The sequence below is a fragment of the Hyperoodon ampullatus genome (genome assembly GCF_949752795.1).
Source record: "Hyperoodon ampullatus genome assembly, chromosome: 2".
NCBI classification, from domain to species: domain Eukaryota; kingdom Metazoa; phylum Chordata; class Mammalia; order Artiodactyla; family Ziphiidae; genus Hyperoodon; species Hyperoodon ampullatus.
The window spans coordinates 12799084-12816780 of record NC_136915.1 but is presented as its reverse complement, the minus strand read 5'-3'; the positions used below and the strand labels follow the sequence as shown (position 1 = coordinate 12816780).

Here is a 17697-nt window from a genome sequence, read left to right as displayed (position 1 = left end):
CTGGGTGAACTGTGACCTCCCTCCCTCCTTGCTATTACCCACCGTGGATGAAGCCACACAAACCCTCCAGCTCTCCTGCCCAGAGACCTGCCCGACAGGTGCTGCTTCTCCCACCAGGACTGCTGTGCCTTCTCACATGGGAGCCTGGGTCACAACTGCCTGCTCCAGAAACCCTCCCCCGTGGAACCCCAGGCCCCTCGGCCCTCTGCCTGTCTTTGCTGAGGCTCTTTTCAGCTGCTTCCTTTCTGAAGTAACACTTTGTACTCTGCAGTGAGCTCTGCTTTGGAGAAACTCATCCCAGGACATGTCCTGCAGCGTCACCGCCCCAGTGACTCTGTGGCTGAGCTGTGTGTGGCCCGAGTCCTGCCCTGACTCCTAACCCTCCGTTTTCCAGGCCTGCCACTGCTCTGGGGCAGCTTGGGTTTTAAAACAGAAAAGGCAGAAAATATGGCAACTTAAAAAAAGAAACATCCAGAATCCTACGAGCCCGACATGGGAGTCTCATTTTGCCTTTTACCTTTGGATCTTGGCCGAGGGGCACAGTCCGCGTTTCTCATTGAACCTTTTCCCTGAAGCATCACCCCACGTCTCCACAGTCTCCATTTTCACTGTTCAAATGGCTTATAATCTTGCATTGTAGTGATAGGCAATCACTTACTAAACCATTCCCTAGCGTTGGCCATTTCGGTGGTATCCAATTTTTGGCTCACATGACCACCAGTGTCTTTGTATTGAGGGCTTTTGGCTTCACTTGAATTATTTCCTTAGGAAACTACTGAGTCAGGGGTGTAAACATCTCCATGGATCCTGTTACCTATGACTTAATGCCTTCTTTGGTTTCCATAAAAGGGTTTGAGGTAACTTAAGGAAGTACAAGGGATGTAGTAGAACAAAATACAGAGAAAGAGAAAATAAGGAGGAAATAGAAATGCGAGGCAAGAAGAGGAGGAAATTTGGCGTCTAGAAGTGCATCTGGTGAGGCTCTGCGTGCTTGCTAGAGGTGGCCCGCAGACCGGCTTTGTGCTTCCCAGCGCTGAGGCAAGATCGGGTGAGGTAGAATCGCTTATAAGATCCACCTTATTTGGGATTCATAAGACAGGATTGCCAAGAATGGCAATTTTTCTCCCCTGGGTTGTCTTCATAGGGGACACTGTAAGATAGTGGACACTTGCCTCAACTGTATACCTACCAAAAAAATAAAAGAGATCAGTTTTATATCTTTTTTTTTTTTTTAATTTTATCTCTCTGGCCGCTCCACACAGCATGCAGGATCTTAGTTCCCCAGCCAGGGATCGAACCCGTGTTCCCTGCACTGGGAGCACGGAGTCTTAACTACTGGAATGCCAGGGAAGTCCTTTTTTTTTAATAAAAAAAAAAAAATCCAAGTTTCAATGTAAATTGAAGGCAGTTTTTTCAGTCTGGGTGTTTAGCTCCCCAGACAGGATCCCATCTTCTTTTTTCTTTTGGCTGCGCCGCTTGGCTTGCAAGTTCCCCAACCAGGGGTTGAACCTGGGCCCTCGCCAGTGCAAGTGCGGAGTCCTAACCACTGGTCCACCAGGGAATTCCCCCATCTTCTTATTTTCTGTCTTCCTCAGTGCCCGTGTTGGGACTCTGTACCCCAGGGGTACTCCGTGTGTATGTGTCTCTGCCGTCTGTGTCATAAACCATGATTTTAAAGAGGCCTTTATCGTAACCTGAGGAAAATCCTCATGATGCCCTGATAAGGGAATAAAGCATGATTAGTTGAACCTGCAAATAAGCAGGTAAAAACAAAACACAAAAGATTGGAAGGAGGTGCAGCAAAGCATTAGCCATGGTTGTCTCTGGCTGCTGCCAACATGGCCAGGCTTTGTTTTGTTTTGAATCATAATGATGAGATTTAATGTGTGTTTGGGGAAGAAGCCACAAATATGGTTAAAAAAAAATCAACAAGGACAAAATGATCAAAGTGCATAATAATTGGTCAGTAAACTCATGAGATCAAAAGTAGTTCATGCTGGGCTTCCCTGGTGGTGCAGTGGTTAAGAATCCGCCTGCCAGTGCAAGGGACATGGGTTCGAGCCCTGGTCTGGGAAGACCCCACATGCCACGTAGCAACTAAGCCCGTGTGCCACAACTACTGAGCCTGCGCTCTACAGCCTGCAAGCCACAACTACTGAGCCCCTGTGCCACAACTACTGAAGCCTGCGCGCCTAGAGCCCGTGCTCTGCAACAAGAGAAGCCACCGCAATGAGAAGCCCGTGCAGCGCAACGAAGAGTAGCCCCCCGCTCCCCGCAACTAGAGAAAGCCCATGCGCAGCAACGAAGACCCAACGCAGCCAAAAAAAAAAAAATTTATTTAAAAAAAAAGTTCATCCTCATTAAAAAACAAACAGGAAAAAAAACAAAACAAAACAAAAAAACAAACAGGGCTTCCCTGGTGGCGCAGTGGTTGAGAGTCTGCCTGCCGATGCAGGGGACACAGGTTCGTGCCCCGGTCCAGGAAGATCCCACATGCCGCGGAGCGGCTGGGCCCGTGAGCCATGGCCGCTGAGCCTGCACGTCCAGAGCCTGTGCTCTGCAACGGGAGAGGCCACAACAGTGAGAGGCCCACGTACTGCAAAAACCAAAAACCAAAAAACAAACAGAAACAAAATCAAAGCCCTCAGAGGTGTATAAAGGTGAAAAGTCAAAGTCCTGGGCCCATCCCTACTCCCATTCTTGTTCTTCAGAAGAGCCACTGTTAACAATTGGTGTTTCCTTCCAGACTTTTCTCTTTCTCTCCTGTCCATTTATCCATCATATCTATGCCAAACAGGTCATACGTTATATACTGTTCTGTGACCTTTTTGGGGGTAATTTTTTCTAATCTAAAAACTTTGTGATAAAATACACATAAAATTTACCATGGTAAGCAGTTTTAAGTGTATAGCTCTGGAGTGGTATTAAGTACGTTCACGTTATTGTGCAGCCATCACCACCATCCATGTCCAAAACTCTTTTCATTTTGCAAAACTGAAACTCTGTACCCATTAAGCACTAATCCCCATTCCCCATTCCTCCAGCCCCTAGTAACCAGTATTCTGTTTTCTGTTTCTATGAATTGGGTTACTCGAGGCACCTCATGTAAGCAGAATCATGCAGTATTTGTCTTTCTGTGACCGGCTTATTTCGCTCAGCATAATGTCCTCAGGGTTCATCCATGTTGTAACATGTGTCAGAATTTCCTTCCTTTATAAGGCTGTATAACGTGACTTTTAAAAAAAATCCATATGCTGTTTTAATTAATTAATTAATTAATTAATGGCTGCGTTGGGTCTTCGTTGCTGCGCGCGGGCTTTCTCTAGTTGCGGCGAGCGGCCGCTACTCTTCATTGCGGTGCGCGGGCTTCTCATTGTGGTGGCTTCTCTTGTTGCGGAGCACGGGCTCTAGGCGCGTGGGCTTCAGTAGTTGTGGCCCGTGGGCTCAGTAGTTGTAGTGCATGGGCTCAGTTGCTCCACAGCATGTGGGATCTTCCCGGACCAGGGATTGAACCCATGTCCCCTGCATTGGCAGGCGGATTCCCAACCACTGCACCACTAGGGAAGTGTGACTTTTTAATGACATAAAATTTAGCATTTTTAACTATTTAAAATCGTACAATTCAGTGACATTAAGTACATTCACAATGTGAGTGACCATCATCACCATCTAATTCTAGAACATTTCATCTTTCCCCAGAAGAAACTCCATACCCGTTAGCAGTCACTCCATTCCCAGCCCCTGGCAACTAATCTGCTTTCTCCTCTCTAGATTCGCCTCTTCTGGATATTTCATATAAATGGGATCATATTCTGTGGCCTTTGGTGTCTGGCTTCTTTCACTTAGCGTGTTTTCAAGGCCCCTCCACACTGTTTTCTCTATCAGTACTTCATTCCTTTTTAAGCCTGAACAATATTCCATTGGATGTTTATAGACATTTTGTTTATCCGTTCATCTGTCCCTGGACACGTGGGTGGTTTCTAGCTTTTGCCTGTTGTGAATAATGTAATGAACATTGCTGCACAAGTTCTTGCTCGAACACCTGGTTCCCATTCTTTTGGGTGTATACCTTGTAACTTATTTTTATAGCTGTTTTAAAAATTTCTGCATTCTTGCCCTCACCCCCAGCTTTACTTAATGAATGTGGAAAACTCTTGTTACAGTAAAAGTAAAGCCCCTGTTTCGGTTTCCTGCTCCTGTTTGTCCAGCACTAGGCCCCCGGCTCCAGAGGAAATCAGGCCTCTCAGGCTGGTGGCACCAAGAAGTGGGAGCTCTGGTCTGGGTGTTTACACTGGCAAGTGTTGTCTGTTTCTGTTTCCTGCAGAGCAGAAAGACCAGGGGTTTGAGGTGGCCTCCACTTCCCCTGAAGACAGGACCCCTGACAGCGACCCTGAGCCCGATGCTACCCCGTTCCAGGAAGGCCCAGTCACCGTCGACCAGCCGGATGCCGTGTCTAGTTTGCCCACACCTAGCGACATCTTGGTGTCCTACTCCACCTTCCCAGGTGAGTGGATCGTGAGAGCTTGTCCTTCCAGCCAGCAGGTCCCCCCATCTGCCCTAGAAGCAGCTGTGTTGTGAAGAAAAGACCTGCGTGTGAGACTTCGTGCTGCCTCTTGTGACCCTGAGTAAGTTACTTCACCTCCCTGAGCCTCAGCTCAGGGCGAGGCAGTCAGGGTGCCTAGAATGCAAAGTGTAAGGAGGCATGCATTCTTGCGTTGGTGTGCCTCACTCGCTTCACCCTCGTCCTGGCCCTGCCTCAGTCTTCTCATCTTTAAAATGGGTATATTCATTGTACCTTAGGGATCGTCATGGTGAGTTTAACAAGGAGGCTGCTCCCCCACTGAGCACAGTGCCTGGCACATAGCAGGTGTGACAAGTGTTAGTTTCTTTCCTTTCTTATCCCTCGGGAGAGTCACCTGACTTCTCCGAGCCTTGGTTGCCTTGTTAGGAAAATGGGAAGCATGACCAAAGTCACAGGGTAGTGGTGAGGATGAAATAAGATCACGATGGGACAGAGCAGAGATGTGGGCTGCTGCTGGCTGTGTACATCAGTCCAAGTGTGGAGGTGGGCCCGTCTGCATACGTGGGGAGGGGCAGCTTCCCAATGAAGTTCAGCCTTTCTCCTTCGGCAGGTTTTGTCTCCTGGAGGGATACCAAGAGCGGCTCCTGGTACATCGAGACCCTGGACAGCATTTTTGAGCAGTGGGCTCACTGCGAGGACCTTCAGACACTCTTGCTCAGGGTGAGGCTGGTGGGAGGGCCAGTGTGTCATCCTCCCCAGGGCAGGTGGTGGGGCTGAGCAGGGCCCCAAGCCCAAGCCAGAGGTTTCTTCTGCACCGGGCTTGCCCTGAGAGTTGGTGCTTTTGCTTCTCCTAATGCGAGAAATTACTGCCTGCAGTGACATTTGCTCATCATGCAAAAGACTGCTTTCCCCAGCCTCTGAGGTCCCAGGCTGACACCTCAGTCCCCGCCCACTGATGGAGCCAGTCCTCAGTGCCAGGGTGGGATGGCCCAGTGCCTGTGCGTGGCCCTGAAGGCAGGTCGCGGGGCCTGCACCCTTTCCCCACTGCACGGCCTTCTGCTCTTGACCCTTGAGAATCATGAATCCTTTTAGTGTCTCCCCTTCTGGAAGGCCTCAGTGAGAACAGGGAAGGCCAGCCGGATAGGGCCCCACTCAGAGCAGTTACTTCCTCCAAGTGTCTCAGAGCACGCATGGGCCCCTCCTGCTCTGTTCAGGTATTTTGTGCCGTGAGAAGGAGCTATATGGGCTGGGACCTCCTCCTGAGGAGGCTCCAGCTCTGAGCTTTGCTGAGCAGAGGGGAGAAGAAAAGCAGGTGCAGTGCCACCACGCAGCACGACTCCAGGGGGCGCCATGAGCCATGGCCGCGGATGCGCAGGTCTCAGAGGCAGCTGGGGGCCCATCAGGGCTAAGCAGTGCACTCGGCTCCTGGGGCCCAGTCTCTTCTCTCAACTTTCCTTCATGGAAACCTTTCAGTCTGATTCGAACTTTGTGAATTTCTGAGTTTTGAAATTCTGAATTTTGAATTTTCTAAACTTACAGTTGAGGTGCTTGTTCTCTAACCCCTCCCCCATCCCCCTGTCCAGTGTGCACGTGCACACACACACACACACACACACACACACAAGGAGGCTGCAGCTAGAGTTTTTTTTTTTTTTAATTAATTAATTAACTTATGGCTTCATTGGGTCTTCGTTGCTGCGTGCGGGCTTTCTCTAGTTGCGGCCAGCGGGGGCTACTCTTCGTTGCGGTGCGCGGGCTTCTCATTGCGGTGGCTTCTCTTGTCGCGGAGCATGGGCTCTAGGTGCATGGGCTTCAGTAGTTGTGGCACGTGGGCTCAGTAGTTTTGGCGCACGGGCTCTAGAGCACAGGCTCAGCTGTGGTACACGGGCTTAGTTGCTCCACGGCATGTGGGATCTTCCTGGACGAGGGATCGAACTCATGTCCCCTGCATTGGCAGGTGGATTCTTAACCACTGCGCCACCAGGGAGGTCCCTAGAGTTGTTTTTAAAGTTCTGACTCGGTGGGGACTTCCCTGGTGGTCCAATGGTTAAGACTTGGTGCTCCCAATGCAGTGGACCTGGGTTCGATCACTGGTCAGGGACCTAGATCCCGCATTCCACAATTAAGACCTGCACAGCCAAATAAATAAATAAAAATAAATAAAATAAAATTCTGACTTGGTGGACGCTCCCCCAGCCCTTCTTTGGAATTCTTACTTCAGTCAAGAGAACTCACAGGCCTCCCTGTGGTCTTGTTTTCACAGGTTGCTAATGCTGTTTCAGTGAAAGGAATTTACAAACAGATTCCTGGCTGTTTTAATTTCCTCCGGAAAAAACTTTTCTTTAAAACGTAATGAGGCTGGGGCCTCTCACCCTGCCTTACCTTTCACCCCAAAACCTTCCTGCTCCAGCCCTGGTGGCAGCTGAGGCCTGGACTTTCCTACAACTGTGGCTGACACCCATTGAAGGATTCTGTAGCCTGTAGAGGTCTGCTGTTTCCCCCCCGGGCTGCAGACAGGCTCCTAGCAGCTTTCAAACTGGAGCCAAATGACCGGTGATGGAGGAAGGAGAGCAGAAGGCCGTGGACACCACAGGGCTCTTTGCCAGGGGCCCGTTCCTGGCTAGTGGCTGTGGCCTGTGACCCCTGTGTTTTCTCCACATCAGGGCTTCTCAGCCTCAGCACAGCTGACATTTGGGGCCAGAGAATCCTTAGTTGTGGGGCCGTCCTGTGCACTGTGGGACATTTAGCAGCATCCCTGGCCTCTCTCCACTAGATGCGAGCAGCACCCCTTCCCCGAGTCGTGACAACCAAAACTGTCTTCAGACATTGCCAAGTCTCCCTGGTGGGCCCCCACTGGAGAACCACTGAGCTACAGGAAACTTTGGTGACAAGCAGACCAGCATCTCTTTTAGATCAGCAGTTTGGGGCTACTAGAGTTTGAAGAGTTAGAATCTGTGAATCCTAAATGAAGTTTTAAAAATTACCAAGTTTTGTCTATATTGCAGTGTTCTTAAAAACAAAACAAACCAAAACCTTAGGTGAATATGGACTCTCTTTCACCTATTTCCACCCCCCCTCATTTTGCACTAACTCTTTATTCTTCCTTATATAAAGGGGACTTTGGATTTTTGGGAAACATTTCCCCAGCTCTTATTTCTTTTGACTTTCCCCCCTACCCCATCACAGGAAGGTGACTGGGGTGGGAGCTGTGTGTTGGGGGAGGTTAAGTCACCTGTCCAGGGAACACAATTAACCAATGGAGAGACCTGGCAAGGCCCAGGTCTTCCTGAGTCCAGCCCATCCCTCCAGGTGCCTTCCTGGCTGCAGGACCCGCACCCTTACCCCCGCCTCCAAGGCCTTTAAGCTGCCTCGACCCCAGCCTATTTCTTGCTTTCAGGGCCCTAGATATGAGGACGATTTGCTAATAAGACTCTCACCAAGATGTGATTCATGTAGTTGTCACTTTATTATTATTTTCCTCCTGTGACCTTTCCAAGTCCGAAACAGTCCCGGGGACTTCTGGTGGTTAGTTATTTTCTTATTTTCAATCACCTTCAGGACACACACAAGAAAATAATCAGGTTAACCCAGCAGAGCGGAGCCTTGCTTGCAGGTTCCCGGCTTTCTCCCTCCCCGCTCTGCGCTGCCCGTGTGAATCAGGCGGCCCGCGTTGAAGCAGCTCTCCCTAGGGGCTCTAATGACGCTCCAGAGAAAAGATGTCATCACAGCTTTACACTGACCTGTTTGGGCTTCCTGTAAAAAGGAGTCTTAGCCTGGAGTTCAGTTTGGGCTTCAGGGCGGGGGGCCTGGGAACTCAAAAAATTATACGCCGAATGTATGGACGGGCATGTTTGTAGATTTCATTTGTTTCTCAAAAGGTTTGAGAGCCCCTAAATTGTTAACAATCCCTGCCGTTGTCAAGGCACCATCACGTGCTGCGAGTGGGGCTGTAACCCGTTTTCGGAGGTGGTTTGGCATCTCCTAAACATCCTAACGTGCCGACTCCGTGATCCAGTGATGCTGCGTTATCTCTGTAGCATAGATGCTCTCATCAGTGTGCAAGGATATACGTCCAAGGATGTTCATTGCAGCCATGTGAGAGTGGAAAATAGGAAACAGATGAAAGCTTCATTCATTATATTCATACTATGGAATTTTATTTAGCTGTTCAAAAGAATGACATAGATACATGGGCTCACATGTATGATATGATATGGTGTTAAGTGAAACGACTAAGCTGCAGAACAGTAATGGAGAGTAAAACCCTATTTTTGGTTAGAAGATAGTATGTTTATATGTACGTATATAGATATTTTATAGATGCACCAAAATAAATCCAGAAGACCACACACCAAGCCATTGGCTATGATTATCTCTGGGGGGGTAGACCTGCAGATGTCATACAAGGGGGATGTCTACTTTTTTACTTGATACACTTTTAATACACTTGATATGCTTTTAATATTTTTACCAAGAGTATGTATGACCTTCTAAAATAAAAATAAAAATAAAGCTGGTGAATGCTGAAGATTCATGTGTTGCTGTCATTCAGCGAACATCTGTTGAAAGGATGAATGCCCTTGGCCACCTGTCTCCTATCGCTTCCCAGCCCCTGACCTTGGCTCGTCACTTGTCTGGGTTTGGAACTCCAAGCTGTGCCCCTGGGCTGGGACCACTGCAAGGCTCCACTGGCCCCTCTGCAGTTGCCGGGGCGGCCTCTACCAGAGGACAGCTGGCAGCTTGGCTCTGCTGCTCCTGGAACCTGTCACAGGCACGTGAGCCTGCCCTGGCTGCTGTCCCGGGAACCTAGGGCCTCTGCCCGGCTGCCTCGCAAGGCTTGCTTTCCCCATTGATCCCCTCTGACATCTGGCCAGGCTTTCGGCTGAGGCCTGCTCTGTTGTGCTTGTGTCTGTGGCTGGGAACAGCTGATGCTGGGACCAAAAGATAGGACAATTGCTCCTGGCCCTGCTCGGGGCCTCCAAGGTGCTGCCAGGGCCAGCCGCTTGGTGACTCACGCGGCAGCTGGGGCTGGAAAGGATCCTTGGATTTGGCTGGGAAAAGGCCCTAAGCGTCCTCCCATCTAATCCGTCTCTGGCCAGGCTCTTTTGAAATGCTGGGGGCACCTCCAAAGCTGGACTCAGGTTTTCCTCTGCCAAAAGGGGACCAGAGCTTTCCCCCAATGGACAGAAAAAACCTTGTAAGTTAATGGCCACTCTCTTCTTGATTTTACCTTTTTCTCCAACAAACTTTTCTGGAACTTCTGGTGCCTGTAACCACTTGTTGGCAGAGAAATGCCAGCAGACAGACAAATGAACAAGGAGCCCTCAAGTATTAATGGGAAAACTCGGAGGCAGCCACCTGCTTATTTTGACAGTGCCCATTTGACAGTGTTGTTTTCCTCCTGGGACTGCAAGCTCATGGCTGTGACATCATATTTGATTTTATAATGGAGTGTGGGTTTGATTTAATTAAACAGCTCTCTGTAAATTCAACTTGAAATAATGAAACCAGATGCCAGCTTTCCCTTCTTTGGGGGCTCTGTCACAAACACCACAACCCCGACTTGTTCTGCGTCCTAAAAAAGTGGATGATTCCTGGTCTGGTTCAAGTCCCATTTTACAGAAGAGCAAACCCAGGTGGTGGCACTGCTGGGAGGTGGGTAAAAAAGTGCCCCCGATCGGCACGGTGTCCTCCTTTTCCCCTCCAGCATCCATTACGAGGCACGATGCCTCCTCCGCCCTCTCCCAGGTCCCCCCCACCAAGGCCTGCCCTTCCTGTGACAACTCTCCCTGTTCTGGCTGCTGCCACCTACCTCTGATTGTATCCATGGCTTCTCCCAAGATTGGTACCAGTTTTGGGGTTTTTTTTTAAATAAATTTTTTTTCTGGTTTTCATTATAAATGAATGTTTATTCATTGTTTTTTAAAAATAAGAATTGACCTGGTGTGGAAGTTTGTGAGGCACTGGTTTTGAGCTCACAGGCTAAAGCTCTCTGGGGACACATTCACAGTCATAGTGGGATCAGCTCAGCCCCATTTACCTGGACTGCCTTGGTCTGAAACAGAAAGTCCTGCATCCCAGGCAACTTCCCAGTCCAGCGCAAACTGAGATGATTGGTCACCCTACAGAACAGCTGGGGAACCCTTTAGAATGACTAATTTCCAATAATAAAGGCTGTGAGGATCTCAAACGACCAGGTTTTGGGCTTTGCAGATAAATATAGCATTGGGCAGTGGGGTCTGGACCTACACGTAGATAAGATAAGCAAAACCAAAACACCCCATGAATCCTAGGGAACCTGCTGTTAATGCTGGAGGAGTAACCTTTATTTTCAACCTCTTTGGACAAGACCACCCTCTATGTGCCTTTTCACTCAACTCACACAGAAATTTTGGGGCCTATGGGGGATCCTGCAGGGGTTGCCCAGGTCTGCAGCCTCCTAGCTCTCAAGAGGAGGGAGGGGGTCCTCAGAACTCAGGTGGGCATGGCCCTCATGGGGCCAGGGCCAGGGCAGGGCCTGGGGGGCACTGGGCTGCTCCGGTTCTTACCGAATTGATCCAGTCCATGTAGTTGGAGACCCACGTGAAGACGGAGGGCTTGTGGTATTAGTTGCAACCAAGGGAGGACCTGAAGCTGACCATGCCGTGCACTTGCCACTGGCCATTAGCCACCTGGCAGTTCAGTGGTCCGCCGGAGTCCCCCTGGGGAAGGCCAGAGTTGTGTCAGGAGGGGCCTTTGAGCTTGGGTGGGACGATGGGAGGGGAGGGGAAGGGGCTACCCTTCAGAGCCCCGTGGTTTACATGTTGGCAGTGCATTTATATTGTTCCACGGTGGGTTGCCATGTTCTCGGAGGCCAGCCCTTGTGCTCACAGCTCAAGATGGCACCCTAATACCAACAGGAACCAGCATGTATTCTTTCTGTGTGCCTGGAATGGTGTGAAGCACTTTATAGGCCTTATCTCATTTAATCTTTACCAAAACCTATGAGGTAAGTGTTGCAGTATCCCCATTTCATCAAAGAGGAAAACAGAAGCCCTCAGACTGAGGCTGTCGAGCAGTAAGTGAAGGAGCTGAGACATGTCCCAGAGTTAGAATGCCACGTGCTCAATCACCACCGGACATTTCCTCCCGTTGACGGAGTTTCCTGGGGGCCCGTCTGCCTGGGCAGAGAGTGTAGGGGCCCAGTGTGATCCGAAGGACACGTGAAGCTCCTTCCCGCTCTGTCCCCACTCTGCTTCAAAGTCCACCACATAGCAAGTCCTTTTGGTTAAGACACTGTATCCGAAAGGCTCTGTGGCAGCTACCATGAAGGGATACGTTGGGTCATGAATGGGACTAATTCAACAGATAAACTTGAAATCACCTTAGAAAGGTCCTAACCCAGCAGATACGGCCCCTTGGCTCGCTTACTACACAGAGGAAAGAATAAGAGAGATGACAGTCATGAGAGACCTCAGTGAGACCCAAGGAAGGACTTCCCAGCAGTGAGAGGGTGGACACTACTACAAGGAGAATCTCAAAACCTCTTTTCTGGAGACTGCAAGGACAAAGGTCAGGGTTCAAATGTGTGAAGCTGTTTCCCAGTGCTTTGCCAGCAGCTGGGAGGATGGAGTCTAGGACCCTGAGAGACTCTCCCCATCCTCAGCCTCATTTTGTCGGTGTGTGTGTGGGGTCACCTGACTTCCTGCACTCACACTGCAGCTGGAGGTCACACCATCACCCCCCGCACAGATCATATTGGTCTTCACAGTGCTGCCCCACCAACCAGGTTGGGAGCATGTGGCAGAGTCCACAGCCAGCAGCTCGCCCTGCTGCAGGATGTCAGGAAGAGCTCTGCTGGCTGCATGAGACAAGAGAGAAGGTGTTACAGGGACAAAGAGAAAAAGCGAGTAGTGGGATGCCCAGCCCCTTTCTTTCTGGTCCCTCTTACTTCCCTCCATCCATAGGGTTGCCATGGGAGCAGCCATGTTTGCCCATACTATATGTATCCTCACAGTTGATTGGGTAGTGTTCTGGCCACTGCTGATTGGTTCAGGGGTGAACACCTGACCCCAGCTAAGCCAATGAGCTCCCTCTCCTGGGAATTTGGGGGTGGGACTAAGAAATCCCAGCCAGAGAGGATATAAATCTGGGAGCTGTTGGTAGTGGCTGCCATTTTCTTCTAGGGAGAGAAGGATGAAGTAGATCCACGAAGAAAAGAAATTCTGAGAGAGGGTTTCCTGAGTTTCTCATAGTCTTTCAGCCCCTGATTCTCTCCTGTTCCTGAAACCTGGCTGTCTCTGGCCTTGACTGAGTCTCTTAAATCCTTATAACAAACTCTCCATTTTGCTGTGCTGGCTCCATGGGTTCTACCACTTACCTTAAATATGACAGTGAGCCTGCTGGCATCTGGAGACCCAGCTTGGGAAAAATACTTGAATGCATTGAAAGTAGAGCTTTCCTAATGGCTCCCAACGACACTGCCACCATCACTTTCATTACTATCATCGCTGCTATTCATGTCAAAGACTAATAATATTCTTCACTTGCATTTTATTAGGCTGTTCAAAATACTAAGCTAATCCTCACAGTAAGTATTTATACCTATTTTGGACATTGGGACAGATGGGACATTGAAGCCAAGAGAAGTTAAGCAGCTTTCCCAAGACCATCCTAATTAAATCTAGTCTAACCTGTATTATATTTTGCAAGTGTATAAGCATTTTCATATCTCTTTTGTCATCTCTTTTAATCTTTGCCAACCGTATTTCCATTTTACAGAAGAGAAAACTGAAGCTAAGGTTACACAGCTAGTGACCACAGAGCTGGGAATAAAGCCAAGCATTTGGACCCTTCCCTGGCTCTTGCTGCCTCCAGTGAAATACTTTCTGCCTGGGTGTTTTCTGATAAATGAACCAGTGGTTGGGCTTGTATCTCAGTAAGCATGAGATACATTTCCCACTCCTTACTTCTGCTGAGTTTCCATGTATCCATGTTTTTGCAGATAAGCCAGGCAAGAGGGTGATACTAATTTGAGTGTATGTGTGTTGATGTTCCTCTGTAAAAAAATGTCACTTATAGATATATGTCATTATGACAAAAAAAAAAAAAAAAACCACTTATCTGCATGAGCCTTCCTAGAATTTTCCAAACCTCTGGTGATTTTACAAGGGGAGGGCAGGTTCCTTCTTGGTGTTCCTTCTTGGTGGTCTACTGTCATTGGATTTCTGACCCTTAGGGCTTATGTCAAAAGGAGACCCACATGTAGCCAGGGTCTGAGCAGCAAGGTCAGGTGGCACGTGGGACAGATGAGTTTTGAGATGGGGAGCAGAGAGTCTGATGAGGGTCCCAGGGACCTTTGTGGAGCTCTGGAATCCTGAGGTCACAGAGTGAATGCTATTTTGGACTCTGGCTTTGGGCCATAAAAAGGGACTTCTGGGGGGCTTCCCTGGTGGTGCAGTGGTTGAGAGTCTGCCTGCTGATGCAGGGGACACGGGTTCGTGCCCCGATCTGGGAGGATCCCACATGCCGCAGAGTGGCTAGGCCCGTGAGCCATGGCCGCTGAGCCTGCGCATCCGGAGCCTGTGCTCCGCAACGGGAGAAGCCCCAACAGTGAGAGGCCCGCGTACTGCAAAAAAAAAAAAAAAAAAAAAAAAAAAAAAGGGACTTCTGGGGACTTCCCTGGCGGTCCAGTGGTTAGGACTCTGCACTTCCACTGCAGGGGCCATGGGTTCGATCCCTGGCTGGGGAAGTAAGATCCCACATCCCACATGCTGCGTGGCATGGCCAAAAAACGGGGAGAAAGAGAAAAGGGATTTCTGTGCCAGAAGTCACGTAGTCAATATAACCCTCATTCTGGCATAGTGACAGTGACAACAATTAACACACAACACCTACTATGTGCCAGGCGCTGGGCTAAGTGCTTCCCATGGATTATTGACAACTCTGTGATACAGGTGCTGTTCTTATCCCCATTTTACAGATGAGGAAACTTCAGTGTGGAAAAGCTAATTAAGTAACGTGCCAAAGGTCACATAGCAAGTAAGTGAGGGAGCTGGATTTGAACCCAGGCAAGTCTGAATTCTTTTTTTTTTTTTTACATCTTTATTGGAGTATAATTGCTTTACAATGGTGTATTAGTTTCTGCTTTATAACAAAATGAATCAGTTATACATATACATATGTTCCCATATCTCTTCCCTCTTGCATCTCCCTCCCTCCCACCCTCCCTATCCCACCCCTCTAGGTGCTCACAAAGCACTGAGCTGATCTCCCTGTGCTATGCGGCTGCTTCCCACTAGCTATCTATTTTACGTTTGGTAGTGTATATATGTCCATGCCACGCTCTCACGTTGTCACAGCTTACCCCTCCCCCTCCCCATATCCTCAAGTCCATTCTCTAGTAGGTCTGTGTCTTTATTCCCGTCTTACCCCTAGGTTCTTCATGACATTTTTTTTTCTTAGATTCCATATATATGTGTTAGCATACGGTATTTGTCTTTCTCTTTCTGACTTACTTCACTCTGTATGACAGACTCTAGGTCCATCCACCTCACTACCAATAGCTCAATTTCGTTTCTTTTTATGGCTGAGTAATATTCCATTGTATGTATGTGCCACATTATCTTTATCCATTCATCCGGTGATGGACACTTAGGTTGCTTCCATCTCTTGGCTTTTGTAAATAGTGCTGCAATGAACATTTTGGTACATGACTCTTTTTGAATTATGGTTTTCTCAGGGTATATGCCCAGTAGTGGGATTGCTGGGTCATATGGTAGCTCTATTTGTAGTTTTTTAAGGAACCTCCATACTGTTCTCCATAGTGGCTGTACCAATTCACATTCCTACCAGCAGTGCAAGAGTGTTCCTTTTTCTCCACACCCTCTCCAGCATTTATTGTTTCTAGATTTTTTTTTTTCTTTGCGGTACGCGGGCCTCTCACTGCTGTGGCCTCTCCCGTTGCGGAACACAGCCTCCGGACGTGCAGGCTCAGCGGCCATGGCTCACGGGCCCAGCCGCTCCGTGGCATGTGGGATCTTCCTGGACCGGGGCACGAACCCGTGTCCCCTGCATCGGCAGGCGGACTCAACCACTGCGCCACCAGGGAAGCCCTGTTTCTAGATTTTTTTGATGATGGCCATTCTGACCGGTGTGAGATGATATCTCATTGTAGTTTTGATTTGCATTTCTCTAATGATTAATGATGTTGAGCATTCTTTCACGTGTTTGTTGGCAATCTATATATCTTCTTTGGAGAAATGTCTATTTAGGTCTTCTGCCCATTTTTGGATTGGGTTGTTTTTTTTTTTTTGTTATTGAGCTGCATGAGCTGCTTATAAATTTTGGAGATTAATCCTTTGTCAGTTGCTTCATTTGCAAATACTTTCTCCCATTCTGAGGGTTGTCTTTTGGTCTTGTTTATGGTTTCCTTTGCTGTGCAAAAGCTTTGAAGTTTCACTAGGTCTCATTTGTTTATTTTTGTTTTTATTTCCATTTCTCTAGGAGGTGGGTCAAAAAGGATCTTGCTGTGATTTATGTCATAGAGTGTTCTGCCTATGTTTTCCTCTAACAGTTTGATAGTTTCTGGCCTTCTAGCTCTAGTAGTTTTCTGGTAGCATCTTTAGGATTCTCTATTTATAGTATCATGCCATCTGCAAATAGTGACAGCTTTACTTCTTCTTTTCCGATATGGATTCCTTTTATTTCCTTTTCTTCTCTGATTGCGGTGGCTAAAACTTCCAAAACTATGTTGAATAATAGTGGTGAGAGTGGGCAACCTTGTCTTGTTCCTGATCTTAGTGGAAATGATTTCAGTTTTTCACCATTGAGGACAATGTTGGCTGTGGGTTTGTCATATATGGCCTTTATTATGTTGAGGAAAGCTCCCTCTATGCCTACTTTCTGGAGGGTTTTTATCATAAATCGATGTTGAATTTTGTCGAAAGCTCTCTTTGCATCTATTGAGATGATCATGCTGGTTTTTCTCCTTCAATTTGTTAATATGGTGTATCACGTTGATTGATTTGCATATATTGAAGAATCCTTGCATTCCTGGAATAAACCCCACTTGATTATCCATGTATGCTATCCTGCTTCTCCAAGGCAGCAGCCATTTTTTCCAGACTCCCTGGATGATGAGCGGGGAGAGAGCCCCTGACAGGACAAGGGTGACATTGCCTCCCTTCCCTCCCTTGGGATCCTTGGGGTTCCCGGCACCCACTTACTCTGCAGCCTTCCCCCGCCCGTGACATAGCAGATGTAGTTGTTGGGTAGAATGGTGCCAGCGGGCGGTAGGCAGCATAGCTGGATCTTGTCAGTCAGGGCGATGGGGTTGGCCAGTCTGAGCAGGGCAGTGTCGTTCCTGGGTTTGTAAAGAGGCAGAGCCCCAGCGGGGACCACTGAACCCCCTCCTCGGCCAGCCTGATGGTGAATCTTCCTTCTGTTGGGGCTACGAGGGATTGGGGAGCAGCTGTGGTTAAACCCCAGGATTGCATTTTGTCCCTGGTGGAGCTTGGAGCCCTAAATTCCCCTGAGGCCTTTCAGGGGACTGTACAGAACAGGGAGGGCAAATAGGTTTGTCTTGCAATGTCCACTCTGATGGATTAGTTTGTGGCTGCCTGGCAGGCTGTGTTGACAAGGATTCTGAGGCTCTGTCCAGGGTCAGCAAGGAAATAAATCCATGACTGCTTGGTAATGTCTGTCCCAGCCGTATGCTTCCTATGTTTGGTTTAGAAAACAGTAGATGTTCAGGCTGAAAGGCCTTTTTGCCTTTACTCACCCTTCCACCTTGAGTTCTGCTGCCAGATTTATCCATTAGTCTCACGTCCTTGTCTAGGAAACCTTTAGTGATTGGCAGATTACATCTTCCACGATGGCTGCAATGAGATCTCCCATCCCATCAGTGCTTGTTGCAATGTGATGTTGACACTCTGTCCTTTGAGGGGAGGGGTCTGGGTTTCTTCCCTCTGGTTGGAGGGTGGGGGACTGTGATATAGAGGAAGTGACACCATGTGACTTCTGAGACTAGGGCATGAGAAAATGCAGCTTCTGTCTGGTCCTTCAGGATTCCTGTTCTTGGATCCTAACCTCCGTGCCGTGAAGAAGCCCAGGACACATAGAGGGTCCACGTGTATGTGAAAAGGCCCTTCTCCACTCTCTGCCCACCCATCTCCTCCCCATCTCTTAAGGCTTCC

General features: G+C 48.6%; 2 protein-coding genes across 4 annotated transcripts in view; one reads left to right on the top strand and one right to left on the bottom strand.

Annotated features, from left to right (window-relative positions):
* Nucleotides 1–6905, top strand: part of CASP9 (caspase 9) — a gene marked incomplete at its 5' end in the record, with an annotated part of 28186 nt that extends 21281 nt beyond the window's left edge. For all 3 annotated transcript variants that reach the window (XM_079725439.1, XM_079725438.1, XM_079725437.1), the window contains 3 exons: nucleotides 4325–4504; nucleotides 5133–5242; nucleotides 6786–6905. In XM_079725439.1, the coding sequence (XP_079581565.1) occupies nucleotides 4325–4504; nucleotides 5133–5242; nucleotides 6786–6875 (380 nt within the window). In that variant the 3' untranslated portion in view covers nucleotides 6876–6905. The remainder of the gene's footprint in view (nucleotides 1–4324; nucleotides 4505–5132; nucleotides 5243–6785) is intronic.
* Nucleotides 6906–11013: 4108 nt separating this feature from the next.
* LOC307063691 (chymotrypsin-C-like) overlaps nucleotides 11014–17697 on the bottom strand; it is a gene marked incomplete at both ends in the record, with an annotated part of 31958 nt that continues 25274 nt past the window's right edge. Inside the window, 4 exon segments of the mRNA XM_079719945.1 lie at nucleotides 11014–11127; nucleotides 11131–11223; nucleotides 12217–12362; nucleotides 16729–16865. Of these exon segments, the coding sequence (XP_079576071.1) occupies nucleotides 11014–11127; nucleotides 11131–11223; nucleotides 12217–12362; nucleotides 16729–16865 (490 nt within the window).